The following is a 27,977-nucleotide window of genomic DNA, read 5'->3' as shown; positions in this document are numbered from 1 at the left end:
GTGACTTTAAGGTTTATTTGAGGTATATTTAAATGGATGCCCACCCTAGGAAATATTATATATAAAACATAGACGAAAAGCCATTGCTCTACCACTCATCATGCATCGTGCATAATCCAACATGGCCGCCGACATCCTCTTACGCACAGACAACCAATAGAAACACAGAGTCTTTTATTCGCAGTGCGTTTACATTCAGGTGACATTGTCATAGTCCTCGTCGCATATCTGGTTTACAATCTTCAGAAGTAGAACAATTAATACATGTATTAAGTGCAGGAGACCCGAAACTTCACCTGGAGGCTATAGTCTTGATATGAACCGGCTGATTCAGGATCAGCGTGTGCGGCAGATGCTACATGTTTAACTTCAAAGAACAGGAAGTTATGGAAACTCAACTTTTATCAGACATCCTTGAGGAACCAGGTGGAGGATTAGTACCCGAAACCGTTATCCAGTTCAAGTCAGTTTCACTAGAGGCCTTTTGTGTATGTGTGTATATATATATATATATATATATATATATATATATATATGATATATGCACAGAATACAACCCAGATGACCAAATATTCGTATATTAAATACAATGGATTTTGTACGGACGTTCGTGGTTCCCAGAGGATGGACCACGTTCCTCCGTCCTTCCCTGTAGCGCCACCGTGAGGTCGACATTCGTGAGTTTTTTTTCAGAGAAAAGGGACCTCAAAGACCATTGGTCGGATTGACAATTATCGTTTTTAAAAACCCCGACTGAACGCGGAAAAAAAATCTTCACATTCGTCGTTTTCCAAAAAAGGATTAAGAATGATCCACTTCTACGGTTAAATGTTTGGTTAAAGTTTAGGTGGCTAAAAGTAAAGAAAAAGGTCAAGAAAGGTCAAAGAAAGGTCAAGAGAAAGGTCAGAGAAAGGTCAAGAGAAAGGTCAAGAGAAAGGTCAAGAGAGGTCAAGAGAAAGGTCAAAGAAAGGTCAAGAGAAAGGTCAAGAAAGGTCAAAGAAAGGTCAAGAGAAAGGTCAGAGAAAGGTTAAGGGAAACCTGTTAGTAGAAATCCATAGAAGAAAACCAAGTTTTATTAAACCTAACTATCATTTTGGTTTTGTTTAAATTCACAAACTGCAGCCGTGAAAATGAGTTTTTCTTCCTCAAAACATAACGAATGCAGTTATGTTGTTTGAGAAAATAAATCTTAAACCACGAGCAGACAATCGGTCCACAAGTCCGTGAATGAAATAGAAAATGCGTGTTGTTTAATTTCTGCTGCGGACGAACAAACCTGACTCTGTACGTAATGTCTAGACGGATATAGATGTGTAATGTTGTGTCAACAGCAACGTGCACACGCCTTAAAATGTAAAAACAATACAAAAACAATACGCACTGTGTGTACAACGTGGAACAACAGCTTATTGTTGAAACATGGCATCAGAAATATGTCTTCAAACATCGTCCCTTTTTCATGTGTGAGTGTGTGTGTGTGTGTGTGTGTGTGTGTGTGTGTGTGTGTGTGTCTATAAAGTGCTAACACAATCCTCAAAATAAAGTGTCATGTTTAGTTGTTTACTTTTCAACACAGCAGCTGTCCCCCCCCCATGATGTGTTGTTTCCCCAGAGGATGAACCCTTCTCTCTTCCTGGAGCGCCACCATGACCTTATTATTATGTAATCGTCTCCTGAGCTTAAACTCAGACTAAACCCGAGTTAGCCTTCTCTCTGCGCTCGCCTCGTTCTGGTCTCGTCGTGACCACGAGACCAGAACCATCAGAGTCCCCCGAAACAGATCTCGCTGTGCGCCCTGGAAACAAAGTGTTCATGTTTACTGACGGCGCTCAACGCTCGGCGAGTCTTTCAAGTCTTTTTTTAAAAAGTCGTGTTTGCCTCAAGCGACCGCCGTCAGCACCGCCAGGTTCATCAGGAGCGCCGGCAGCATCAGGAGGAAGCCGGCGGCGGGCGGCGCCTCGCTCTCCGCCTCCTCCCATCGTTCCCCCTGCTCGTCCTCCCACGCCGTCCTCCGCCGCTCCTCCTCCTCGTCCTCCTCCCCGGCCCCCCGCCGCCCGCCGTCCTCCTCCCTCACCGCGTTGGCGCTGTCGCAGCGCTCGCCCTCGTGGCCCTCGTAGCAGTGGCAGCGGAACCGCTCGGCCAGCAGCCGCAGCTCGGCCTGCGTGTGCCACCCGCTGACGGCGAAGCCCTCGTCGGCGCCGCCGGAGGGCCGGATGCGGTAGCCGTCGGCGCTCAGGTGGAGGTAGTGGCGGGCGAGGGGGTCCCGGCGGACGCAGCGGCCGTTTCCCCGGCACAGGAAGTCGCTGCAGACCTCGGCGGCCCGCGTCACGTTGGTGATGTACTGGCCCAGGCGGTGGCTCAGGAAGGTCTTCACCTTGGTGCAGTTGTGCTGCAGGGAGCAAGACACGGCTGTCATGTGATGTTATGTGATGTCATGTGATGTCATGTCATGTGACATCCTGACCACCAGGGGGCGACTCCTCTGGTTGTATAGAAGTCTATGCTTCATGTGTTAAAGCTGCATTCTCTCTCCTGACCACCAGGGGGCGACTCCTCTGGTTGTATAGAAGTCTATGCTTCATGTGTTAAAGCTGCATTCTCTCTCCTGAACACCAGGGGGCGACTCCTCTGGTTGTATAGAAGTCTATATAAATGACTCTACTTCTCTTGATTTATTCCCTCAGTAAACATTGTAAACATTAGTTTTTGGTCTCAATCTCTAGTTTCAAGTCTTCTTCAAAACAGAATGATGTTCATTTAGTAACTTCGTCCTCTTCTCATATACAATATATATGTATGTATGTATGTATGTATGTGTGTGTGTGTGTGTGTGTGTGTGTGTGTGTGTGTGTATGTGTGTGTGTGTGTGTGTGTGTGTGTGTGTGTGTGTGTGTGTGTGTGTGTGTGTGTGTGTGTGTGTATGTGTGTATGTATGTATCTACATATACATACAGGTTGGCGAGTTTACTGCTCTCTAGCTGCCCAAGGAAACCCCAATGCAGCTTTAACTGGTGTCCCTGTGTGTGTGTGTGTGTGTGTGTGTGTGTGTGTGTGTGTGTGTGTGTGTGTGTGTGTGTGTGTGTGTGTGTGTGTGTGCGCGCATGTGAAGCAACCACATAATGACAGTGGGCATCAGGCAGCTCGCAGATTGCAAATTGCATTGCAAACTTTTTGAAAAGGAGGAACAACAAAAAAAAAAAGACCGAGCGCTTCCTTAAATATTATGTGCGTATTAAAGAGAGAGTTGAGGACAAAGGACACCGACCCTGGACGAGGTCAGGTTCAGATCCCCCCAGATGACGAACCCCGCTGCTCCCAGAGCAGCGCTCTCCCCGATGGTGTGGATCAAGTCCTTCTGCAGGAAACACAGGAAGAAACGGGTAAAATCATAAAGAACACGAAAAGATATCACATGAAACTTCACCACTTCATCACTCACATTAAGAGTTATTGTGTCATAGGGTCAAAACATGACCTCATAGATATCACATGAAACTTCACCACTTCATCACTCACATTAAGAGTTATTGTGTCATAGGGTCAAAACATGACCTCATAGATATCACATGAAACTTCACCACTTCATCACTCACATTAAGAGTTATTGTGTTATAGAGTCAAAACATGACCTCATAGATATCACATGAAACTTCACCACTTCATCACATTAAGAGGAGTTATTATTATTATTATTATCAGAGGATTATTATTTTGTGAAATGTTACGTTTAAATATGCAAATGAGGCGTTATCTAATGCTACATTTTGGTGAATTTAGGAGAAATCTACAGACGGAAACAGACAAAGTGGTAGAATAAACATCTAAATGTATTTTGGATGTTTTCCGTCCCCTTATGGAGGCAGAGCATGAAAAAAATGTAGTCAAAAAGAATTTCCTTTAGTTCACTGTTTACTAAATAAAGCACAAGAAAAGACTTTTATGAACCAAAAGGTTGTCAAGGTAAATAAAAAAGCTGCGTTTAACAATGTTTTAATTTTTTCATACATAATCACATATAATTCAATCTAATAAACTTGCTGTGTTTTTGTCTTTTGGTAAACATCATACCAGTGTGAGAGATATTGTAAAGGTTATATCTGAAAGTCCTCTGCAGAGCAGTAAACACAAATTAAAACCCCTCTGGTTTTGGTGGTGAAGTTCAGGGACAACCAGGAAACCACAGCGTCGTATGTTTCTATCTAATGACTCTTGAGCTGCTTTTCTGTGGTTTTCCACCAGATGGCAGCGATGACGAAAAAGTAGACTCTGACCTTCAGTCAGTGAAAATCCATCCTTTTATGTTTCTAGAAATGTCTTCAATTAACATCTTTGTATAAGTTGAATTAGTTTTTTAATTCTGCATAATGAGTACTTCTACTTTTTCTACTTCTTCTACAATGTCCTATTTTTACTTAATTATAAGGTACGAGCACTAGGAGCACCAATTAGTCGTGTTTGCTCTACTTACTAGAAGAAAAGCTGATGTTTAATACAACATGACAAAATTAAAACAAATTGCAGTCCACAGATTGTTGTGTGTAATTAAACAGTAAAGTTATACCCCAGTCTAGCATTTCGAAGTACACATAATTAAATATTGCACTTTAATCTGGATAACATCTCCAAAGTTTCTTTCATAATGTTTGTTATCACAAACTTCCATCACCCAGTAAGGAGTCACCATGAAGGTACCTTGGAGGATATAGTGTTGTTTGTATTGAACAGATTTAATAACTCGTATTCCAAACACGGTTTTGTGTGATCATCTTCAAGTCGCTTCTCATTTTTCTTGCGTTTTTCCAGAAAAGCGTGTGGATTTCAGCTCGTTGCACGCATACGGCCTTTTCAGACTAAAATGTTGTCTTAAAGTTGGGTTTAGGGAACAAAACTACTTTGTTAGGTGCAGGAAAAGATTGTCGTTTTTTGGTTAAAATAACCACGGAACTGCGTCACTGGAGTTACGTGACAAATACATCCCCCACTCGTCCTGTTAGGGCCCTTTGGGGACTTTATACCTCCTCGTTCGTGGGTACTGCCACGAATGCTGGATGTCTTCAAGAATGTATATTTGAGTGCTTAACAGATATATAAGTCAGATCCTTTAGATTTGACTGGGTGTGGCTCTGCGTATGTGATAGTTATTTATTTTTAACTATATATGGAGCACCTGAGCTGTTAGCTCTAACGTGTAAAAGCTGTGGCGAGACAAAAACGTCCATCTTCTCTATTTTCGTGGCTGTAAACTTTAACTCGTAACTCTGGAAACACACTACTTTGTTGGGCTCCAGCAAAAGTGGCAATATGTTAATAATGGCTGAACTAGAATATGTAAATAAAGGTTTAATACTGAAGAGAAGAACGAGTGCATTGCCGTGATAACGGTGGCTCTCACCATGGTGAGGAAGGCCAGGGCCTCGTCTCGGTAGCCCAGCCTCAGGTACACGTAGGTGGGGAGGTCGTACTCCCTGGAGGTCAGCGAGGCGATGCGGAGCGACTCCCGGATCCGGTGCTGGGAGAAGTGCAGGTTGCCGATGCTGTTGGCGTGGCTCTTCCGGATCGCCACCGAGGGGAAGAGCGCCGTGCTGCTGTTCCACAGCCACAGCAGCTCGTCGTTCCTCAGCCTCTCCAGCAGAGGGCAGAAGCCCGTGTAGTTCTGCTCGTGCAGGTTGTAGTTGTGGCAGTCGGGGTAGAGGTAGAAACCCCAGAGTCCGTTGGGGCGAAGGCGGGTCCCCAGCTGGATAGTCCTCTGCATGAACGCCTTGGCGCTCTTCTCAAACCGCCGGCGTGCCAGCTCTTCCACCTGCGCCGCCGTCACGTTGACGTATGCCTTGGCGGTCATCTCCCTGGACTTGCGTCGGTAGATGTCCTTCTTGTGCCAGTTGCGGCTCCACTGAGGCCGCCAGAACTCCCAGTCGATCACAGCCAGGCCGCGGAAGTCCTCTGAGGGGATGAAGTGGTTGATGTCCTGGTAGGCCTTGAACAGGTGCAGGTCCAGGCTGCTGTTCTGTGGCACGCCGCCGTGCACGGCCGCGCCCTGCGGCGTGTAGTGGGGGTAGTAGCCCAGCCGGTTGGCGTAGAAGATGGTGACGTTCTGGCCCGTCCAGTCGGCGCGCGGGCTGCCGTAGATGTGGAAGAGGCGGTTGGCATTGGTGGTGATGTTGTACTTGATGGTGCACATGTCCAGAGGGGCGTTCCAGGCGGCGATGAAGGGCTTCCGGCCAATCAGAGGCAGCTTGGCGGGTTTCTGACCGAAGGCGGCGTGGAAGAGCAGGAGCAGCCAGGAGCAGGTGAGGGTGACAGGGACGACGTGGTGGGAGGAGGATGCCCCGCCCACTGGCACCACAGGCATCCTGGGGGTTCAGAAGGAGCAGCTGTCAATCATCCTGAAGAGAGGGGAAAAAAAGCAGAAACAGTGAATATCTTTTCATAACTTCTGTTGGGGAGGCGTAAGGACCCGTCCACATGTCGCGTTTATGGCGCCCTGGATCAGTAGTACGGCTCTGTAGTACGGCTCTTTTTAGACAATACTCCAAACAATCTAGTCCATACTTGTCTCCTGCTGCATTTACAATTAACCCAAAGCTTTTAATGACAGAGTTTCAATGAGTCACCTTCATCTGCCCCTAGACTGCTTTCAAATTAATGAGTTTATGTTGACATTTTATTTAAAATAAAATCCCTTGAAGGATAGTTTTCAGAGATACAAAGCAATGAATGAACGTGATATTAAGCCATGTGGAATATTTCTACTTAATGAATTTGGATATTTTCCTCAGTACTTTGGTTTGTATAGATTAAGATTAAAGGATGAAGAAAATTACTTAAAGTCACAGAAAATCAAAAGACAATCAGGATTCCATCAGCGATCCATATTCGAGTCATCAGTTTCCTGCAGGTTCTTGCAGCAAATTAATCTTGTGCCTGATAATATACCAGAGGTCACAGAGAGGAAGTCGGTTGACACCCAGGGATTGGAAGCAGGATTTCAGCTGAGCAGATCGCTGCTTTCCTCTCCACAACCAGTCCTCCTCCGAATGTACTGTGTGCTTTATATATTGTAGCTTTAGATAGGTAGGTAGTAGATATTTAGATAGATAGATAGATAGATAGATAGATAGATAGGTAGGTTTTTGCTACAGCAGCATTTATACATACAGGTTACGCAATATCGTATAACAAAATGCACAATATATACAACCAATAGAATATTGTAATAATATTAAATTAACTAACCCCTCGTATGAGCTAACAGATTAGCACGGAGAACACGTTAGTTACTAATCCTACACATTAAATAATACTGATCTTTATCCGACAACGTGGACAAATACCGGCTTCAAACTGAATGTTTGGCTACTATCTTTGACTGAGGACGGATAAAATACATTAAAACAATATTTAAAAATGGTTTTATAGACACACTTTTGGCTAAATTAGTGTGTCGTTAAGATTTAAGAAGTATACGTGTTCAAATACGGGTGAAAATATGAATGAAAAAAAATCATAGTTAATTGTTAACAGTTAGTTTGATTGGTCCGCTAACCAGCGGGGGACGTCCCGGCGACAACGTCCCGGCGACAACGTCCCGGCGACAACGTCCCGGCGACAACGTCCCGGCGACAACGTCCACGCCTTACGTACGGTCTCTGGCCCTGTGAACTCTGAGCCGGACCCCGGATTGGGAACCAGAGCTCCAGTCTATGGTTCTTATCCTAAAGATCCAACGCCTCGGAGTTCATGTTTAAAAGAAATAAGTCTCTGTGTCAAAGTGAATTATTCATCCAGAGGAGCTCGGAGCCGCCGGGTCGGTCTGGCATCGATTAAGATAAGAGTTTGTTGATGTCTGTGGTTCTTGTGGAACGGCTGCTTCCATTCAACGAAAACCAGAAAGGGAGACTCCGTCTAATTAACGGTGTCTCTTTTGGACGGGGGTGAGTTTGAGCCTCTCAGGGCAAAGGTCAAGACCCCCCTTTGCAGGTTCTCTGTAACACTGCGCATCTGATCACAGATCAGTTTCAGAGGACCGAAGCACGTCGTTTTATCTTTTGATCTTTGAGCAGAAACTCCTGGAGCGCCAGTTGGGTTTCAAGCCCAAAGAAGTCCCTTTTGAGCTCCGGAGTAATGCAGCGGACCGTTTGATGGAGGCCTTTTTCCTCAGAGGATGGAAAGCTGAGCGCTTTGATGATTTCGGGAATCGAGCCGAACCCCCTCCCTCCCCCAATGATGGAGAGCCGAGGGGGGCGGGCGGCCAAAGAATAACAGAATCCCTCACATGCGCCATCTGCCACGTGGATTTGGTCCAACGCCATAACTACGACTCAGTCAGTCTGATTCTGGCTGCACGGACCGGCCTCCAGGAAGGAGGGAAGGAGTTACTTCTTCTTCCAAGGTTACTTTTAAAAGTAGTGCCAATGAAATAGTCGTAATGAAAGACAATTATTTGTTAAAAAACTTTAAACTACACGTGCACGTTAAGCTTCTACACAGATTAATATTTGACTAATTTAGTCTTCAAAGGTCTCACGGGGGAAGGCGTGTAAATGGAGAAGAGGTCCCGCCCCCTTCCGGTGGACCACCACGGGACTTCGTGTTCCCGTAGTCAACATCTTGATTGCGTTTGAATTGTGCCCTCAATTACACGCATGACGTCTGTCGACTTTGAAAATACGTCATCGCGAAGACGTCGTAACTGACGTCTCTCTCTCTGCGTTCGGAGCCAGGGTGTTCTCACGTCAACGGTCGCCGGGGTAAAACTCGTCGGGGAAGTTAACGAAGCTAAGATAGTTAGCCAGCGAGCTACGTGGCGAGGCCACCGCCATGTTGGAGTTGGCGGCGAGAGAAACGGGAGTTCACCGAGCGGACACTGAAAGGGGAGGGACTTCGCATCTCCATATAGCACTTTGTTGTCCATTTAGACCATGAAGCAGAGTACGCTTTAGGGGCGTGGCTACAAGGGGATTGACAGGTCTCCCTACCTCTCTATGGTCACTCGACGTAAAAAAGGTGCAGAACCGAGTTTTAATGGCAGAGACGTTGGAAGTCGTGACATTTTGAGATAAGCTTTCATCGATCCCCCAGAAAAAGGGTTAATTTGTATTGTTTTCTGACTTAAGGTGATTAAAAAGGGTTTTGCCACAATAATCTTTTTAAAAATTCCTTACATTTTTCTTTTTCTTTTATCTGGGAAACTCTTTGGCGGGTGAATCTTTGTTTGTGTTTTTTTTTTTTTTTTTGTGGTGGTAATACTCATTTTGGCCACAAGAGGCTGATGACGTTTATCACTATCAACCAAAAACATTAATGTTTCTCCGACGGGTGATTTACGCCGATTAAAATACATGTGACATAAAACACGTGATGTTGCATAACTTACACAACTAATATATGTACACAGAGTATTTGGATGCTTTTAGCCCCGTTTAGAACATGAGATAGTGGAGCACTGCAGCCTCTTGTGGCCAAAATGATTATTACAACAACAAATGTAAAAAAAAAAAATATCCTGACTATGATGCTTTTAAGTGAATATTTTAAAGCTTGTTTCTATTTCATTTTATTTTTTTAAGATTTTCATTTCATATTAGTACCTCTCAAGATACCACAAAGCCACCGTTGGTAATAACTACAGACGTGTAAAAAAACAACTCCCATAACTGACTTGTATTTTATTTATTTTTAGCCGCCTGTGATGAACTTTAATCCAGATGCTCTCGCAGGCATTCTTTCTTCTTTTTATTTGACTATATCCTGTAAGTGTGTCTGAGACAGAGTGTCTGAAAGTCCCCCTAACTGGGACCTTTAATGTCTCCATAACGGCTGATGCGCTGATGAATGCTGGGTAAAAAATGTGCTGATTTCTACATCAGTGAAAGTTTCTCCACTTCCAGATCATTGTTACGGGTGAGCCAACATTCCTGCCCCCCCCCCCCCCCCCCCCCCTCCTCTTCCTGCATCAGACACTCGAGCCACGCTGTCGCAACCAGAGCCTCCAAAAAATATCACAAAATACATTCAAATACTTCCTCTTTTATTTGTGCAGCAAAACATGTAAAAGCTGCAAACTCGAGCCGCTCACCTGTAGACGGGCACACGGCCGATAGCTGGCAGTCCGGTGGGGGGGCGGAGGTCTCTTCTCGGGGGTCACCGCCGGGGTCATGGTGGCCCTCTGCGCCGCACGTCCTCCGACACGCTCGCGTGGGTTCACTACGAGGAGTCTGAGACACGAGACAGCCATCCACACTTATATACGGAGGAGAGAGGGAGGAGAAAACACTACAATGACTAGAGGGGGGGGGAGAGGGAGGAGAAAACACTACAATGACTAGAGGGGGGGGAGAGAGGGATAGAGAGAGGGAGGAGAAAACACCAGGGACTAGAGAGAGGGGGGAGAGAGAGAGAGGAAGAGAGAGAGGGAGGAGAAAACACTACAATGACTAGAGGGGGGGGGAGAGGGATAGAGAGAGGGAGGAGAAAACACCAGGGACTAGAGAGAGGGGGGAGAGAGAGAGAGAGGAAGAGAGAGGAAGAGAGGAAAGGAGAAAACACCACAAAAACTAGAGACAGAGGGGGGGGGGGAGAAAGGGAGAGAGAGAGAGAGAGACCACCACAACACAGTATGGAGAGCAGGGGGGAGGTTTTAAATCCCTGAGCTCCTCTGAGGTCTGATCCTCTACGAGAAAAAAGTCTCAACTCCATTTCAATCAGCATCAGACGTAAACACACAGATGTCGACAACTATTGTCTGTGTGTGTGTGTGTCTCTGCATTCTCTCTACTGACCACCAGGGGGTGACTCCTCTGGTTGTATAGAAGTCTATGCTTCATGTGTTAAAGCTGCATTCTCTCTACTGACCACCAGGGGGTGACTCCTCTGGTTGTATAGAAGTCTATGCTTCATGTGTTAAAGCTGCATTCTCTCTACTGACCACCAGGGGGTGACTCCTCTGGTTGTATAGAAGTCTATGCTTCATGTGTTAAAGCTGCATTCTCTCTACTGACCACCAGGAGGCGACTCCTCTGGTTTTATAGAAGTCTATGCTTCATGTGTTAAAGCTGCATTCTCTCTACTGACCACCAGGGGGTGACTCCTCTGGTTGTATAGAAGTCTATGCTTCATGTGTTAAAGCTGCATTCTCTCTCCTGACCACCAGGGGGCGACTCCTCTGGTTGTATAGAAGTCTATGCTTCATGTGTTAAAGCTGCATTCTCTATACTGACCACCAGGGGGCGACTCCTCTGGTTGTATAGAAGTCTATGCTTCATGTGTTAAAGCTGCATTCTCTCTACTGACCACCAGGGGGTGACTCCTCTGGTTGTATAGAAGTCTATGCTTCATGTGTTAAAGCTGCATTCTCTCTACTGACCACCAGGGGGTGACTCCTCTGGTTGTATAGAAGTCTATGCTTCATGTGTTAAAGCTGCATTCTCTCTACTGACCACCAGGAGGCGACTCCTCTGGTTTTATAGAAGTCTATGCTTCATGTGTTAAAGCTGCATTCTCTCTACTGACCACCAGGGGGTGACTCCTCTGGTTGTATAGAAGTCTATGCTTCATGTGTTAAAGCTGCATTCTCTCTACTGACCACCAGGGGGTGACTCCTCTGGTTGTATAGAAGTCTATGCTTCATGTGTTAAAGCTGCATTCTCTCTACTGACCACCAGGGGGTGACTCCTCTGGTTGTATAGAAGTCTATGCTTCATGTGTTAAAGCTGCATTCTCTCTACTGACCACCAGGGGGCGACTCCTCTGGTTGTATAGAAGTCTATGCTTCATGTGTTAAAGCTGCATTCTCTCTACTGACCACCAGGGGGCGACTCCTCTGGTTGTATAGAAGTCTATGCTTCATGTGTTAAAGCTGCATTCTCTCTACTGACCACCAGGAGGCGACTCCTCTGGTTGTATAGAAGTCTATGCTTCATGTGTTAAAGCTGCATTCTCTCTACTGACCACCAGGAGGCGACTCCTCTGGTTGTATAGAAGTCTATGCTTCATGTGTTAAAGCTGCATTCTCTCTCCTGACCACCAGGGGGCGACTCCTCTGGTTGTATAGAAGTTTATGAGAAAATATATACTCTATGTATAAACATATATATTTCCTGATACCTCTGACTATATATATATATATATATGTATACATATATATATATTATATATATATATATATATACATATATCATGTATATGGCTGCCTCGTCCCTTTGAACTCACATTCCAGGGGTCGACCGCACATATTTACCAGCAGAAGACCAAAGGAACTCCATTCCTTCTGCTTTTTGGATTCTTATTCATTTATTCCCTTTTTTCGTGTTTCCATGCTGAGTAAATATGTCTCACAGCTTTTTGTGGGAAGAAACACAACATAGTTTGTGTTTTTATAACTGCACACAATCATGTTGGAGTGTACTATTATGGGGGAAACTCTGGGCTGTTGCTTATAATTAAAATATTAACATCTGAGATCATCTGCTGTTTATTCACTGGTAGCTTTTATTGTCATCTCTGTATTAAACCCCAGGATGATTTAAATTGTGCAGAAGACGTCCGTCACTGTCATAACTCCTCGTTATGGGTTGTTTGTAGCCGCCTGAATGGGCGTCATTTTACATTCCTCACATTTTAATGCTTCATACGGACCAAACTTCACCGACACAAAAAAAACGAAACAACGAAACTACGAGGAAGAAAACTGTGGACGTTTGTTCTGTAAAATAACAACGCTGATGTGCTCAGCCCTGTCTTCTAATAGTTATATCTTTATTATATTATGTATGTGTAATATATATATATATTATAATAATTTAAAAAACAGATTATTATTATGACAAAATACACGCAAAAATATTTTATACACAATATATATACAATATATTGTATATATACATATATATTGTGTATTAAATATTTAATTGTATATTTTGTCATCATTTAAAAATATTTAATACACAATATACTGTATATATATATATATACTAAATATATATATATATATATATATATATATATATATATATATATATATATAGTGTATTAAATAGTGTATTGTATTTTTTGTTATAATTGTAAAATATTTAATACACAATGTATATTTATATATATATACTATATATATATGTAGTGTTTTAATTATTGTATCGGATATTTTGTAATAATAATTGTTTTTAGTTTTGTTTCAATTTACAAAGTTCACCACACACACACACAGACTCTCACACACAAACACACAAACACACACACACACACACAGACTCTCACACACAAACACACAAACACACACACACACACAGACTCTCACACACACACACACACACACAAACACACGCACACTCTCACACACACACAGAGTTCAAACGTTCTTTAGCCGTTAAATCAGATTAACGAGGAGGAAGCAAACATTAAAGTTTGGTTTCAGACAACAATAACAACAACAACAACAACAACATCACACATTGAGCTGCTGTTTTGTTTGATTTGTTGAATTGAAGAATGTCATAATGTGTTTGTGATGAATGAGACTGTAAAATATCAGATTAGTGATTCTTTTATTTTTTAGATTTAGGTTTTGTTCTTTAACCAACACGAAATGGAGACTTATTGTTATTGTTGATAATAATAATAACAATACATTGAATTCATTTTGAGAATACATTTTTTTATTATTTTTAATATTTAATAAATTAATCAATATTGGAAAAACGTTTTTAGTTATTTTCAGGTAAATATATCCTTATGTTTTTACTTTTCAGACGTGCTCAATTACATTTTTTTAAAGTCCAACAATGTCTTGACTTTAACAAACTCACTGACTTTGAATGTGAAAATCTACAACAGCTTGTGGAGTTCAGTGTGAAATCGGCTCAACTCGATGCCACAAGATTTTTGTTGGTGAATCATTTCTGCAGCGATCTATTGTTTTCTCAAGAAATCCCACAACGTCAATATCTACTTTGTAGATTCAGTGTCTTAAGACATGCATTCTCCCTAATGTCCACCCGGGGCGACTCCTCTGGTTGTATAGAAGTCTATGCTTCATGTGTGAAAGCTGCATTCTCTCTACTGACCACCAGGGGGCGACTCCTCTGGTTGTATAGAAGTCTATGCTTCATGTGTGAAAGCTGCATTCTCTCTATTGACCACCAGGGGGCGACTCCTCTGGTTGTATAGAAGTCTATGCTTCATGTGTTGAAGCTGCATTCGCTCTCCTGACCACCAGGGGGGCGACTCCTCTGGTTGTATAGAAGTCTATGCTTATATATACAGCAGAAAGTCTCTACATCTTCCGTTGCAAACTAAAAACACATCTTTTTCGACTATACCTTGAATAGGTAGCACTTAAATGCCGTAGTAGCACTTAAATGTCCCTTACCGATAGCACTTTGTTGCTTAGCACTTTAGTAGCACTTAAATGGCACTTACGGATAGTACTCTGTAGTTTAACTTTATTGAAGAAATTGTACTTGCTTGATTCTTGTTGTTCTGAGTTTGGACTCACGGTTTAATGCACTTATTGTAAGTCGCTTTGGATAAAAGCGTCAGCTAAATGACATGTAATGTAATGTAATGTAATATGCTTCATGTGTGAAAGCTGCATTCTCTCTACTGACCACCAGGGGGCGACTCCTCTGGTTGTATAGAAGTCTATGCTTCATGTGTGAAAGCTGCATTCTCTCTTCTGACCACCAGGGGGTGACTCCTCTGGTTGTATAGAAGTCTATGCTTCATGTGTTAAAGCTGCATTCTCTCTACTGACCACCAGGGGGCGACTCCTCTGGTTGTATAGAAGTCCATAGAAAATGACTCTACTTTATTCCCTCAGTAAACATGAGTTTATGGTGTGTGTGTGTGTGTGTGTGTGTGTGTCTGTGTGTGTGTGTGTGTGTGTGTGTGTTTCTGTGTGTGTGTGTCTGTGTGTGTGTGTGTGTGTGTGTGTAAAAAGCCACATTCCCCTGGCATTGCGATCCTGACTGCAGATCCGTTTCCACCACCTCCCTGGATGAAAGCCCCCCCTCCCCCCTCCCCCCTGCACAGAAACCTCAGCGTCTCCATCAGAGCCTCCTCACGAACATATGGACTCTGTTATAAAAACGTCTGGGCTCCGACCGCCGCTGTAATGGCCTCGACTGTAATGAGGCATCGAGTTGGGGGCGGTGGGGGGTGGGAGGGGGGTGGGGGGTTCGGGGGTGTCGTTGCCGTGTAATATAAAGTTTTTTTTCCGGGAGCGAATGAGCAGTTTCACAGATTCCTCCGTGAAACTCAGGAGGTTTCTGCGGTTGCCGCTGACGACGGTCCCCGTCTCTTCCTCGTATCGACTGCTCTCCGACTCTCAGAGAGTCCAACATGTTTAAACCAATGCACGGTGTTCGGTTTCTCTACAGGCATCCTTGGGCTTCTTCTAATTTCTGGGATCTTCTTGCAGAGGCTTAACATGTCCTCCCGATACAGTAATCCATCACCGCGGAGTCTTTGTTTAACTTTATTTCCCTATTTTGGTAAAATAATAAATAAATAAACCCCAAAAAGAAGAAGAAGAAGTTATATCAGATATCAGTTTTGAGTCCTCGCCTGAATCAATGGCTCCTGAACTACGTGGGTTAGCTTGAAAACATCGTGGTTTTGGGTTCACGCGAGTTCACTTGACAGAACGTACTCGCGGGAACCTTTAAAAAAAGTCAACTTTTGGTCTCGCACAGGACTCGGCCAGCGGTCTCCTGGGTGAACATCCTGGAGAGACCTTTTTAGACAACAAACCACCTTTTTGAGCAACTGGATTTCGGTCCGTTTTGGAACGCTTCCCGGATGCATTTACACTGGACATTATTTTAATCTGCATCAAGTGACTGACTTTAAATGGGGTCTAATTCGTTGCTCTTCAACCCTAATTTAGTACAGTACGTAGTACATTTAGTTTTCCAGACAGAGGGGAAATACAAAGTTCAGTTCCTGGTGCAAACGTGAACTACGAGGTGATGTCATCCTTTTGGGTTCGGAGGCGTTGGATCAACAACGCTCTCAGTTGATGTTCAGGAGGGCCGAGCTCACCAAACGATGTCAACTTGGGCGACTCGTCCCGAGTGATATTCAACCGTGAGGTCAGCCGGTCGCATTAAAAGAGATCTCATCTGCAGGGATGTGACACAGTGTACAGAAGAGCAGAATCCTCACTTCCTGTTGAAAACAACATCGTCGAACCTCTCTGATCTTTTTTATCGGACCATCACGCAGAAGGAAATGGACATAATTGTCTGTGTCTCTGACCTTTGACCTGCAGGAAACTGGAGCGCAGCCTCTTGTCTGCAGTTGTTATATTAAACAATGATGCTTTTTTCTCTTCTATTATTGCAGTGTGGCCAGCTCTCATATTATTGTTTCTGAAGCCATCTTTCGTCCACCGACCTCACTCTACTACTACGTTACGGCCCTCCGGGGGCTTGAAGAGAGTCGCGTTCGGGTGGCGTCGGGGATCTGAGAGGTCGGCTGGATTCAAAATCAACAGCCTGACGCCAGGCTGCTTGGACGGCGGCCATGTTGTTACTGGAGGAGACTCTTCTTCCAATGTGGAAACGTCTTCTCTTCTTTTTACAGAGTTTCACTGACGATACAAGTGGCTCTGTAGATGTGTCAGTCCCTTACTAGTACTACTACTATAATACTACTACTATACTACTACTACTGTACTACTACTGTACTACTACTACTACTACTGTACTACTGTACTACTACTACTGTACTATTGTACTACTACTACTGTACTACTACTGTACTACTACTACTACTACTATAATACTACTACTATACTACTACTACTGTACTACTATACTACTACTACTATACTACTACTACTACTGTACTACTATACTATACTACTACTACTACTACTATACTATACTACTACTACTACTACTATACTACTACTACTATACTACTACTACTACTGTACTACTATACTATACTACTACTACTACTACTACTATACTATACTACTACTACTACTACTATACTACTACTACTACTACTACTGTACTACTATACTATACTACTACTACTACTACTACTACTACTATACTACTACTACTACTACTACTACTATACTACTGTACTACTACTACTGTACTACTATACTACTACTACTACTATACTATTACTACTACTACTACTACTACTACTACTACTACTACACTACTATACTACTACTATACTACTACTACTACTATACTACTACTACTACTACTACTACACTACTATACTACTACTACTACTACTACTACTACTACACTACTACTACTACTATACTACTACACTACTACTACTATACTATTACTACTACTACTATACTACTATACTACTACTATACTACTACTACTACACTACTATACTACTACTATACTACTACTACTATACTACTACTACTACTACTACTACTACACTACTATACTACTACTACTACTACTACTACTACACTACTACTACTACTATACTACTACACTACTACTACTACACTACTACTACTACTATACTACTACTACTACTACTACTACACTACTACTACTACTACTATACTACTATACTACTACTACTACTACTACTATACTACTATACTACTACTATACTACTATACTACTACTACTATACTACTACTACTACTACTACACTAAGACCTACTTCTACTGCACAGCTAAAGCCAGGGTCAATAGGGTCAGACTACAGGAGTTTTGGACCATTAATCCAACCCGGTCCCACCAATTGGCGTGTGAAGGTCATTGAGTACGCAATAACAATGCCATTTTTTGCTTTTTGTATATAATCTTACGCCATAGTAGTCTGTAAAAGTAGTACAGGAACCTATGGTGGATGGGAGGGGGAGGTGAACTAACACTAGACCTTTAACCAGGAGCCCAGTGTCCGTGTCCCAAAGCGACGCATCCTCATGCAACGGTTTGTAAGACGTCTTACGAAAAGTCACTTTTTTTAGTGTTTTTCCTAGAAAAGCCAGCAACACATGTCAATTCACACTCGTTACACACATACGGTCTTTTTCAAGATAAACCTCCGTTAGGTTTAGGCAACGAAACGTCTCGGATAGCGGGAGCCGTAACTACATGACCCAAAATATGTGACGCAAACAATGGTCTTCTGGGTGAAAGATTGCTGTTTGTTGTTCCTCAGATCGACTCCTCTGTACTTTTCTTTTTGAAATCCAGGGAGAATTATGGGTTTTCCAGAGGGGAAAGTCATCAATCTTTGCTTACAGAGAGCAGGAAGTGCATTTTAGATGTGTTTCTTTTCTTCTATATGAGGTGGTTTTTGAGGTTTTCCATCTGGATCATCAGTCGTCAGAGTGTATACCTCGTTAATTGTTTGTATACCAAGGTGGTAAATGTTTATCTGCTTTCCCCCTCCCGGCCTGTAATCAAGCAGCAGCAGATGAAGCTGATGGAGAGACAGCAGAGAGGTGATGAGCAGCTGATAAACAGCAAATCAGAGCCGCAGACTGAAGCCGGGGCCACAGGTCAGACTCGGACTCGACTGTTGTGCACGTGAAGACATGGTAGGTAGGTAGGTAGGTAGGTAGGTAGGTAGGTAGGTAGTAGGTTGGTAGGTAGTAGGTATGTATGTAGCTAGTAGGTAGGTAGTAGGTAGGTAGTAGGTTGGTAGGTAGTAGGTATGTAGGTAGGTAGTAGGTATGTATGTAGGTAGTAGGTAGGTATGTAGGTAGGTAGTAGGTATGTAGGTAGGTAGTAGGTATGTATGTAGGTAGTAAGTAGTAGGTAGGTATGTAGGTAGGTAATAGGTATGTAGGTAGGCAGTAGGTATGTAGGTAGGTAGTAGGTAGGTAGGTAGGTAGTAGGTAGGTAGGTAGTAGGTAGGTAGGTAGGTAGGTAGGTAGTAGGTATGTTAGTAGGTAGTAGGTAGTAGGTAGGTAGTAGGTAGGTAGGTAGGTAGGTAGTAGGTAGGTAGGTAGTAGGTATGTAGGTAGTAGGTATATAGGTAGGTAGTAGGTAGTAGGTAGGTATGTAGGTATGTAGGTATGTAGGTAGGTAGTAGGTAGGTTGGTAGGTAGTAGGTAGGTAGGTAGGTATGTAGGTAGGTAGTAGGTAGGTTGGTAGGTAGTAGGTATGTAGTAGGTAGGTTGGTAGGTAGTAGGTAGTAGGTATGTATGTAGGTAGTAGGTAGGTAGTAGGTAGGTAGTAGGTAGGTAGTAGGTATGTAGGTAGGTAGTAGGTAGGTTGGTAGGTAGTAGGTAGTAGGTATGTATGTAGGTAGTAGGTAGGTAGTAGGTAGGTTGGTAGGTAGTAGGTATGTATGTAGGTAGTAGGTAGGTAGTAGGTAGGTAGTAGGTATGTAGGTAGGTAGTAGGTAGGTTGGTAGGTAGTAGGTAGTAGGTATGTATGTAGGTAGTAGGTAGGTAGTAGGTAGGTAGTAGATATGTAGGTAGGTAGGTATGTAGGTAGGTAGTAGGTATGTAGGTAGGTAGGTAGGTAGTAGGTATGTAGGTAGTAGGTAGGTAGTAGGTAGGTAGGTAGGTATGTAGGTAGGTAGTAGGTATGTAGGTAGTAGGTATGTAGGTAGGTAGGTAGGTAGTAGGTAGGTAGGTAGGTATGTAGTTAGGTAGGTAGTAGGTATGTAGGTAGTAGGTATGTAGGTAGGTAGGTAGTAGGTATGTAGGTAGTAGGTATGTAGGTAGTAGGTATGTAGGTAGTAGGTAGGTAGGTAGTAGGTAGGTAGTAGGTAGGTAGGTAGGTAGGTAGGTAGGTAGGTAGGTAGGTAGTAAGTAGGTAGGTAGGTAGGTAGGTATGTAGGTAGGTAGTAGGTATGTAGGTAGTAGGTATGTAGGTAGGTAGGTAGGTAGTAGGTAGGTAGTAGGTAGGTAGGTAGGTAGGTAGGTAGGTAGGTAGGTAGGTAGGTATGTAGTTAGGTAGGTAGTAGGTATGTAGGTAGTAGGTATGTAGGTAGTAGGTATGTAGGTAGGTAGGTTGGTAGTTAATTGAATGCTACCAAATGCAAATCAATCCGCCGCTGCAAACAGACTTCAAAAAAACATTATTTCCTACTGTTTGCGTAATATTTGCGAAACACAAACTACAGTGAAAGGCTGTTTTAGAAAGTTAATGAATTAAGTAAATTTTTATTTTTTTTATCAAACTAAATTAAACATGTATGTCTTCTGGGCTTGGAGCCAAGCCACGGTCAGAAAGTATTAAAAGATGCACTTTTTTATTTTTTTCATGGTATTTGTTGACAAATAGAACAATGTAAACACGAGGGAAACTAATGCGAGACATAATGGACTACATTATGCAAAAGCATGTCCTGTAACTTCACTGGTTTGAATTCTGGTGGGAGAGAACAAGCTCTCAGACCAACGTTTCATTCTTTGCCAGCTTCGGTTTAGACGAGCTGAACATGCTGCTGACACCGAACTAAAGCTGATTACGGGGATTAGCTCAAAGTACAGGAGCTAACTGATCTGCGGGTTGCTAAATGACAGGTGTTTGGTTTCTGTGTGTTTAAGACATATTGAATGATGAACTAGGAGAGTTTATTTTATAAACTAGGATATTGGATACAGTGTTTGAGAAAGGGAACTCTTTAAATGTGGTCGTGTAAAAACATTTGCAGGAAACTAACTAACTTTAAAGAGTTGTTCTGTTTTCTGATCTAACTTTCGAGGACAACACATATACGTTTCTCTGTTCTCACATTCTCAGGTTTTGTGTTGACAATACGGAGAGGAAGAAAAAGAAACGGGAGAGGACCGCGACCTGCCGATGCTGAGGCTGTTTACTTCCTCGGCTGTCAATCATCATAAGACAACAATAATGATGATAATAACGCCGACGGAGTCACGCTGTCAGAATTACTCAGCCGAGTTTGCTTCACTTTGAAGGCTGTTAATCTGGTTCAGATGTTCATTGTCCACATAGGATGGATCTTAAGGACTCTGCTGATCCTCTGACTTTTCATCTTCAGCGCAACCAAAAGGTTCAAAAATAGATACGCTTAGTCAATTGTATTAAGATTGTCATACATTTGCTTCAAAGTGCTTCACAACCTGTACTCTACAACTCCACCAAAACACCCTCTAACAAGAAATAAAGCCTTTACACACCAAGTGCATGACGAATAAACAGCTAGAACAAATACTCATTAACTATTCATACTGTCAGTGATGCAATGTTGTCACAGTTGCAGAAAGTTTTTCAATAAAAAGGTTACAATAGATGGACCAACGACCAGGATCCTGCTGACCCAGAGCAGCGTCTGGGAGTCGGCCTGAGGTCAGATGTTGTATAGGCTAAGATGTTTTATTGAGTTTCCTTTGACTCAAATGCTCTGGTCAGCAGTTACGCTCTGTATATATGTTTTTGTACTGTATTGTGTACGTTTTGAATATGTTGCCACTAAAGTTGAAAGAGTTGGATGAAGAGTTAAGGAATTGCAAAGTTATCTCAATTCATCCGGAGGGGAACATGAATGGAATGTCTGAACCAGATTGTTTTCCAATCTATCCGTGAGTTGTCAAGACATTTCACTCAAAACCAGAATAGTTAAGGGGGTCGCCAGTCGTGTGTGATGTTGAGATATTTCCCCAGATAAGGGAACACTTTGAGCCCCCTGGTGTTGCAATATGTAAAGTCAAGAAATCACCAAAGTCCCCAGGGTTCATCATCTTGGGAGCATAAATGTTGGTACCAAAGTGTGTACCAATCCATTGACTAGATGTTGAGATATTTCATCAGATATTGAAAATGTGGACCCCCTGGTGTTACAATAGGTAAAGTCAGGAGATCTCCATAGTACCCAGGGTTCATCCTCCTTGGAGCATGAACGTCTGTAACAAATCTTGTACCGATCCATTGAGTAGATGTTGAGATATTTCACCAGATTAGTTAAAACCTTGACCCATTGGGGTTGCAATATAGTTAAATTCAAGAAATCACCAAAGTCAGTGGGGTTCATCCTCCTGGGAGCATGAACGTTTGATTCAAATTGCATCGCAATCCATCCAATAGCTGCTCAGATATTTTGGTCTAGCTCAAAGTAGTTGACGAACTGACTACTAAAATATTAGTTTTCCGACATATACACAACATTTCTATACGTTCAGTGTCTTTGAACTGTCCGGTCGACCTCGTCGCAGGTTTCTTAGAAAATGTTCTCACTTTTCTCAAAGCTGCAGATCGGCGGGCCACATTTTCATGATTATGGTTTTTAAAAAAACAACAACGTATAGCTCAATTAATCAGAAGCCGCCACCACCGAGTGCTTTAGTCGGAGTTAAGAGGCATTTCCTCCAATTTTCATGAGATGATGCAAAATAAAATGTCACTTTTCATGAATGATGTTTATCTTTCTCGGGTGTGATCCACCTCTAACTTCCACTCTTTTTGCAAATCAGGATTTTCTCGCAGCAGAAAAAGATGGCGGCTGGTGGAAAACCCAAACTCTTAAAGCTTAAAGCATAAACATTTTTCTTTAACATTATTACCACACAGATATAAAGCAACCTCGGAAAAACAGCAAGTTAAATTACATTCACATATTTTCTGCATCTGTTGATTTGAATAGAAATAACGAATGACTGGACAGGGAGGAGCGAAGTGTGGGTGTTCTTGTTTTATATTAATGTAAAAACTACAAAGCCCAAAAAGGGGATGAATGTTCTCCTGAGTGGATCGGACAGTTTCCACTCGGTAAGTCCTCTGAGGAGCCGAGAACCACTAAAAGTTGCTCAATTGTGTTTTTCCTGGGGGAAAACCTCTCTGTATCCATTATGAGATAATCTGAGTCACGGTGGTTTTATGTGCCGGGTTCATCAGAAGGTGTTCTGCACAATAATCCATTCTCAGGCCTTTGTGTCGGTGTTACTTCCATCAGTGCCCAGCGGATCAGACTGGTTGTACTGGGCAGCTTCCAGGTGGGATGTTTAACTCCTCGTTTCTCGGGCGCTTTTACTACAAAAGCCAGCAAATTGTGTCAAATAAACTTCCGTCTTCACAGCTGAGAGCGGCCTGTGCGTGTTTCCAGACTTCCATTCCTCGTGTGAAGCTGCAGGCGGACCACAGGCTGACCTCAGGTCTGTACTTAACTCTCACGCTCAGAAAGATGTTGAACCGTTCCTTCAAAGCTGCTCATTTGCTATCCGGCTGCATGAGGTCAGTGAATGGTGAACTGTAAACCTTCCAGCCGGATGAGTCAATACCTTTTATTTATGAACGTGAACCACGTGTTGCTCTCAATGCTCCTGCAGCAGCAGATTAGTGATGGAAAGCTGCTGTTGGTGAAGACCTTCATTTACAATCAGCTGGGTTTCGATGGCCGCTTCTTCTTCTTCTTCTTCTTTTCTTCTTCTTCTTCTTCTTCTTCTTGAGTCATGAACCCGCGGGACAAACGGAGGCTATTGTTAAACCGCCTCGGTCATGTGACTCGCCGTGACTCACTGATGAAGACGTCGGCCTCGTCGTTATAACAAATTAAACAAACGGTCGTGAACGCGGCCGAACTGTCTTCTCGTCTTTCGGTGATTCGTTGATTTGTATTTATGAGGATTTTGTGGTGGTGGAATGTTTATTTTGAGGAAATTAATTATTTCTCTCTCTCTCTCTCTCTCTCTCTGTCTCTAGTCTTCCTCTAAAAGTGCTTTTTAAGCAAACCAGTCAACTTACAGAACGTATAAAGGATCCACAATCTGGTACAAACGTTGAGTTGGTTCTGTCAACACAAAGAGTTTTGCAGGAGAGGATTCAGGACGACAGAGCTTCGGTTATTTCCATCCATCCATTCTTTCTTTATCTGTGACCACAGGACCCACACAAAGAGACAGGCGATCTGGTTCATGGTGGAGGAACCCCACGCCGACACGGGGAGAACATGCAGAACCCTTTTTGTTGTAGAAACCCCAAAAGCATCACGTGTATTTTGTATTCATGTATTCGCCTCCGTTGGGCTCTGAATGGTCTGCGGCTTGCAGCTTCACGTCAAACATTTGTTGTCAAAACCTCCATGGAAACATTTTTTTTCATCTGCAACAAACGAGGCTGTGTATCTTGTCAAAAACATATGTTTGGAACAAACTGAGCATGCAGATCAACATCGGGCGAAGGTTCCCATGCTCCGTGCGAACCGGAGCCACTTGATGTGGTTTGGCCCGTTTGGAGATGGTCCCCGAGGGTGCGTGACATTTCCCCCATTGGTAGGTCAAGGTTGAGCAGCTTGAGTTACAGCAAAAGGACACAAACATGTCATCTGAGCTGCTACGCCACACTGGAGGTGTAATACATGCTCGGTAAACTGCTCTGTTTTTGTTGAATGACTGCACTGTTGTTGTTGTTGTTGTTGTACCCTGAGAAACAACTGTACAAGGAGCTGGAGGACGTGGATCAGCAGACGGATGTCTGAGCTGATTGATGCGAAGAGATAACGGTTCCCTGGTTTCTATTGGATGCTTTCATTTATATATTTTTTGCTTTTAAATCACAGCTTTGTGGAATTTTCTTCTGCAAAAAAAAAGCTACCTGCAAACTTTAATAAGAGCTTTTAATTCTGTTTTTTTATCACATTTTATTTATTTTTTTATCTTGTGTGCGTTGGTCTCAAATTGTTGAATGGTAATTATTTTAATTTGTTGTATTCACAATCCACACTTCTGGCTTGTCATTGATCTGTGAAGCACTGTGAGCTGCACTCACCTGTTTAACGCCGCTGTACGTATACAATTTAACTTATTGATTGATTTTCAAAGCAACCTTTTCAGCCTAGAGATGTTTTTGATACTCAAGTACTCATCGTGAAACACTCCTTTAATTAAAACAATCGTTTTCAGAATCAACACTAAGACAAACATTAGTTGAAGTAAATCCAACCACTGCGAGCTGAACTGTATTTATGGATGTTTGTACTGGGAGTTTGGAGGTTTTCCCATTTATTTCAACAGTTTCCTTGTGGACGTAAGAGGAACTGCGGCTGACCGCACTTAAAACTTAAGCCTCGGCGTCTACAGCATCAGACACTTGATAACCAGGCAGAGTCCCAGGAACATGATGACACAGAAACAGGGGTAATGGAGCGACAGGAGCAGCAGGATATCTCCCAGCAGGCCGTTCTCAGGCCTAGGAGGAGGAGGAGCCTGGGGCATCTCGCAGTAAACGCCTGTCCAGCCCTGGTAGCACTGGCAGGTGAACTTATGCTTCATGTCCAGGACGTCGTGGCGGTCGAGGTGGCCTCTGACGTGGAAGCGGGGCCCCTCGGGGGCCGGGTCGTGGCGGATGTGGAAGAAGCGCGGGTTCAGGTGCAGGTACGCGCCCGAGTCCAGGCTCTTGCGGACGCACCTGCCGTTCTTCTTGCAAAGCGCTTTGCTGCACAGCTTGGCGGCGGAGGTGACGTTGATGACGTAGTGGCCCAGCGGGCCGTCGATGTACTTCTTCACGGTCAGGCAGTTCCTCTGGAGGAGGCGGGAGACAAATGACATTGGTAGTAAAGATTAAAGAAACACCCAAAAACGCTAAAAACCAACTCTGTTCAATTGAAGGGGAAAGGCAACCATTCCACTCCACTCCCTGAGACTTCCTCGTTCCTTTTTTCGTTGTGCATAACATACCCAATTATTTGTGGGATATCTACCAATTACGGCACACTATTTGCTGTAGGTATAACTACGAATGCTGGAAGAGTGTGGTGACCGACTATGGAAATGTTCAACTCCAATAAGAATGAGTTAAGCTCCACTGTTTCAGTACAGTTTGAATTCAGCTCTTCAGCGATACTTAGATTACAGATTCTCCTTCTTCTAGGTGTATTTAATGTAAAACAATCCACAGAAGTCCTGACCACTTTCACACATACATCAAATGCTTTGTCTCCCGGTTTCTGACTGTCGGAGTTTGGTCAAAAGAAAAGAAAATCCCTATTTTTAGAAACATTCGGTTTGCTTTGTTTTATGCACATGTGACTGCGTGGAATTTCTGTCCTTAACATTTATTGTTCCCGAAGGCGTTGTGGCTTGTTTTATGTAATGCATGCTATGATATTGGAGTAATGCTATGTATGCATTCAGTTAAAGGCTCTTACTTTGATCTGATTTTAAGTGAATTAAAAGCTTTGGGTTTTGAATTTAGCATTGAAACTTATGTTAAAACCTCTGTAGTTTATATAAACACCAGGTTCATCACTACATAACGTAGTTTTGCTTATAGTTGTCCGTTACCTGCGATCGTGCATACTCTGACGATCCCCAGAGGACGACGCCCGACGCCCCCAAGGCGGCGCTCTCCCCGATGGTGTGAACCAGATCGCTCTAAAAGTAACAAGAATCAGAGGGACCTTTGTATCCAAGTAAACACCGGAATCTAACTCTCTGGTAATAACTGCCTTTCGATGGCATGTGCAACAATCCAAAAGCTTCACTGCTTCTATTTCAATACAATGCAATACAATATTCACACTAACAACAAGCAACCATCATGAAAGAAAGATCAAGTCAACGGTTAAATCGCAAAGAATTGCGAGTGTTTTGTTTTTTTCCAGGCGGTCGACCGAATGCTTTTCTGCCTATAGCCCTATAGCCCTATAAAATTTAACTGAGAGCTGAAAAACTCACCTCGGAAAGAACCACAAAGGTGTAGGCGTAGAAAGGTCTGGAGTAGACAAACACCGGCAGCGTGAAGTCCGTGCGGGCGATGGACGCGATCCTCATGGCTTCCTTGACCCGGTAGTGGACAAACTTGACCGTGTTGGAGGAGGACTTGAGCTCGTAGTCCAGGTAGATGGACGGGAAGAGGGCCGTGCTCTCCTTCCAAAGCCACATCAGATGGTCGTTGCGCACATGCTCCACGTTGGGGCATTCGCCTGTGTACCGCTGCGGGTGCTGCTTATACCCGTAGTTGTAGCAGTCTGGGAACAGGTAAAACCCCCACAGCCCGTCCGGCCTACGACCTTCAGCCAGGGCCAAGGTCAGGTTCATGAAGGTCTGCCCGGCCCTCTCGAAATCTTCCTTCGCTTCCTTCTCCACTTTGCTCTCCGGCCAGTTCGGGTGAAGTTTCCAAATCTGTTCCATGGACTTGTTGCGGTAGATGTCCTTGGTGCCCCAGTTTCGGACCCACTGGGGCCTCCAGTTCTCCCAGTCGATGACACCCAAGCCTCGGAAATCCTTGTGGGGGATTAGCTTGTCGATGTCTGCCCGGGCCTTGCTCAGGTGTTTGGAGATGCTCTGGTTCTGCGGCAGCCCACCGTTGATGGGGACCCCGGAGTTGGAGTAGTATGGGTAGTATCCCAAGTGGCTATGGTAGAATATGGTGACGTTTGGTCCGCTTAGGGTTTCGTTGAGGTTCGCTACGATGTCGAAAACACTGAGGTCCAAGTCCACCTTGAATCGAAGGCGGCAGGACTCAGTGGGAGCGTTCCACACAACGACAAAAGGCCGGTGAGGGATCAGAGGCGCCCGGGCCGGCTTCATCTGGTGGCCCGGTATTTGCAGTTGTTCGCCGACACCAACCCACAAGGCCAGTGCCAGGAGACGGAGCCCCATCAGCGTCATGGCCCCTGAGTCCTCATGGAGCAATTAGTGGTCCTACAGAAAGAAGGAAAAAGGAGATAATCTACATGTTTGGAGAGAAATTAAACAGATTTCGAGCTTCAGTGAGCAGAGATAATCAGCCAAGCCCGTGAGAGGACACATGAGTGATGATCAGTGAAGTGAATGCTCCAAATTCCACCACACAACAAAAACACAAAAGCTTCCCTGTTCTCAGAGGGAGCAGGACTCTGATGAAAATGATGCTGGTTCAAATCCCAAAGCAGCAGAGACTGTGTGGATCGGGAAAGCAATCAGGATAAGCTTTTCCCGTCTTTACTCCCATTAACCAGTAACTGAGGGACGCTTTCTCCAGTCAGAAGGTCCTTCTGTAGGGCGGACTTCATGCATAATTACTGATTTAATCAGAGAGATATAATGCTGCTTTGGTAAGGAACCCATCTACTGCAGCTGA

General features: G+C 43.6%; 2 protein-coding genes and 1 long non-coding RNA gene across 3 annotated transcripts; 1 reads left to right on the top strand and 2 right to left on the bottom strand.

Annotated features, from left to right (window-relative positions):
- Positions 1 to 157: 157 nt before the first annotated feature.
- LOC117732566 (hyaluronidase-4) lies at positions 158 to 10,271 on the bottom strand. The gene is made up of 4 exons (XM_034535584.1): positions 10,076 to 10,271; positions 5,393 to 6,383; positions 3,266 to 3,355; positions 158 to 2,389 (listed from the first exon to the last, which is right to left on the bottom strand). The coding sequence occupies exons 2-4, from the start codon at positions 6,347 to 6,349 to the stop codon at positions 1,880 to 1,882; spliced, it is 1,557 nt and encodes a 518-aa protein (XP_034391475.1). The 5' UTR covers positions 6,350 to 6,383; positions 10,076 to 10,271; the 3' UTR covers positions 158 to 1,879.
- On the top strand, positions 3,107 to 22,258 carry LOC117732567. The gene is made up of 3 exons (XR_004609610.1): positions 3,107 to 3,380; positions 18,412 to 18,502; positions 20,703 to 22,258. It is a non-coding gene; the product is annotated as an uncharacterized LOC117732567 (long non-coding RNA).
- A 2,730-nt stretch (positions 22,259 to 24,988) lies between these two features.
- On the bottom strand, positions 24,989 to 27,445 carry hyal6 (hyaluronoglucosaminidase 6). The gene is made up of 3 exons (XM_034535571.1): positions 26,591 to 27,445; positions 26,198 to 26,287; positions 24,989 to 25,435 (listed from the first exon to the last, which is right to left on the bottom strand). Exons 1-3 carry the CDS (start codon positions 27,443 to 27,445, stop codon positions 24,989 to 24,991), a joined length of 1,392 nt encoding a protein of 463 aa, XP_034391462.1.
- Between the last annotated feature and the right edge of the window lie 532 nt (positions 27,446 to 27,977).

Source organism: Cyclopterus lumpus, chromosome 6 (assembly GCF_009769545.1).
Source record: "Cyclopterus lumpus isolate fCycLum1 chromosome 6, fCycLum1.pri, whole genome shotgun sequence".
Lineage (NCBI taxonomy): Eukaryota > Metazoa > Chordata > Actinopteri > Perciformes > Cyclopteridae > Cyclopterus > Cyclopterus lumpus.
The sequence above is the reverse complement of the archived record's forward strand: the minus strand, read 5'-3'. Positions and strand labels throughout refer to the sequence as shown.

Excerpts from the sequence above, each read along its gene's own strand:
- LOC117732566 (XM_034535584.1), bottom strand. The coding sequence starts at position 6,349 with ATGCCTGTGGTGCCAGTGGGCGGGGCATCCTCCTCCCACCACGTCGTC. Across the intron at positions 3,356-5,392 it reads CCCTGGCCTTCCTCACCATG|AAGGACTTGATCCACACCAT; the intron begins GTGAGAGCCACC and ends TGTTTCCTGCAG. Across the intron at positions 2,390-3,265 it reads TGAACCTGACCTCGTCCAGG|CACAACTGCACCAAGGTGAA; the intron begins GTCGGTGTCCTT and ends TGCTCCCTGCAG.
- hyal6 (XM_034535571.1), bottom strand. The coding sequence starts at position 27,445 with ATGAAGCCGGCCCGGGCGCCTCTGATCCCTCACCGGCCTTTTGTCGTT. Across the intron at positions 26,288-26,590 it reads CCTTTGTGGTTCTTTCCGAG|AGCGATCTGGTTCACACCAT; the intron begins GTGAGTTTTTCA and ends TGTTACTTTTAG. Across the intron at positions 25,436-26,197 it reads CAGAGTATGCACGATCGCAG|AGGAACTGCCTGACCGTGAA; the intron begins GTAACGGACAAC and ends CGCCTCCTCCAG.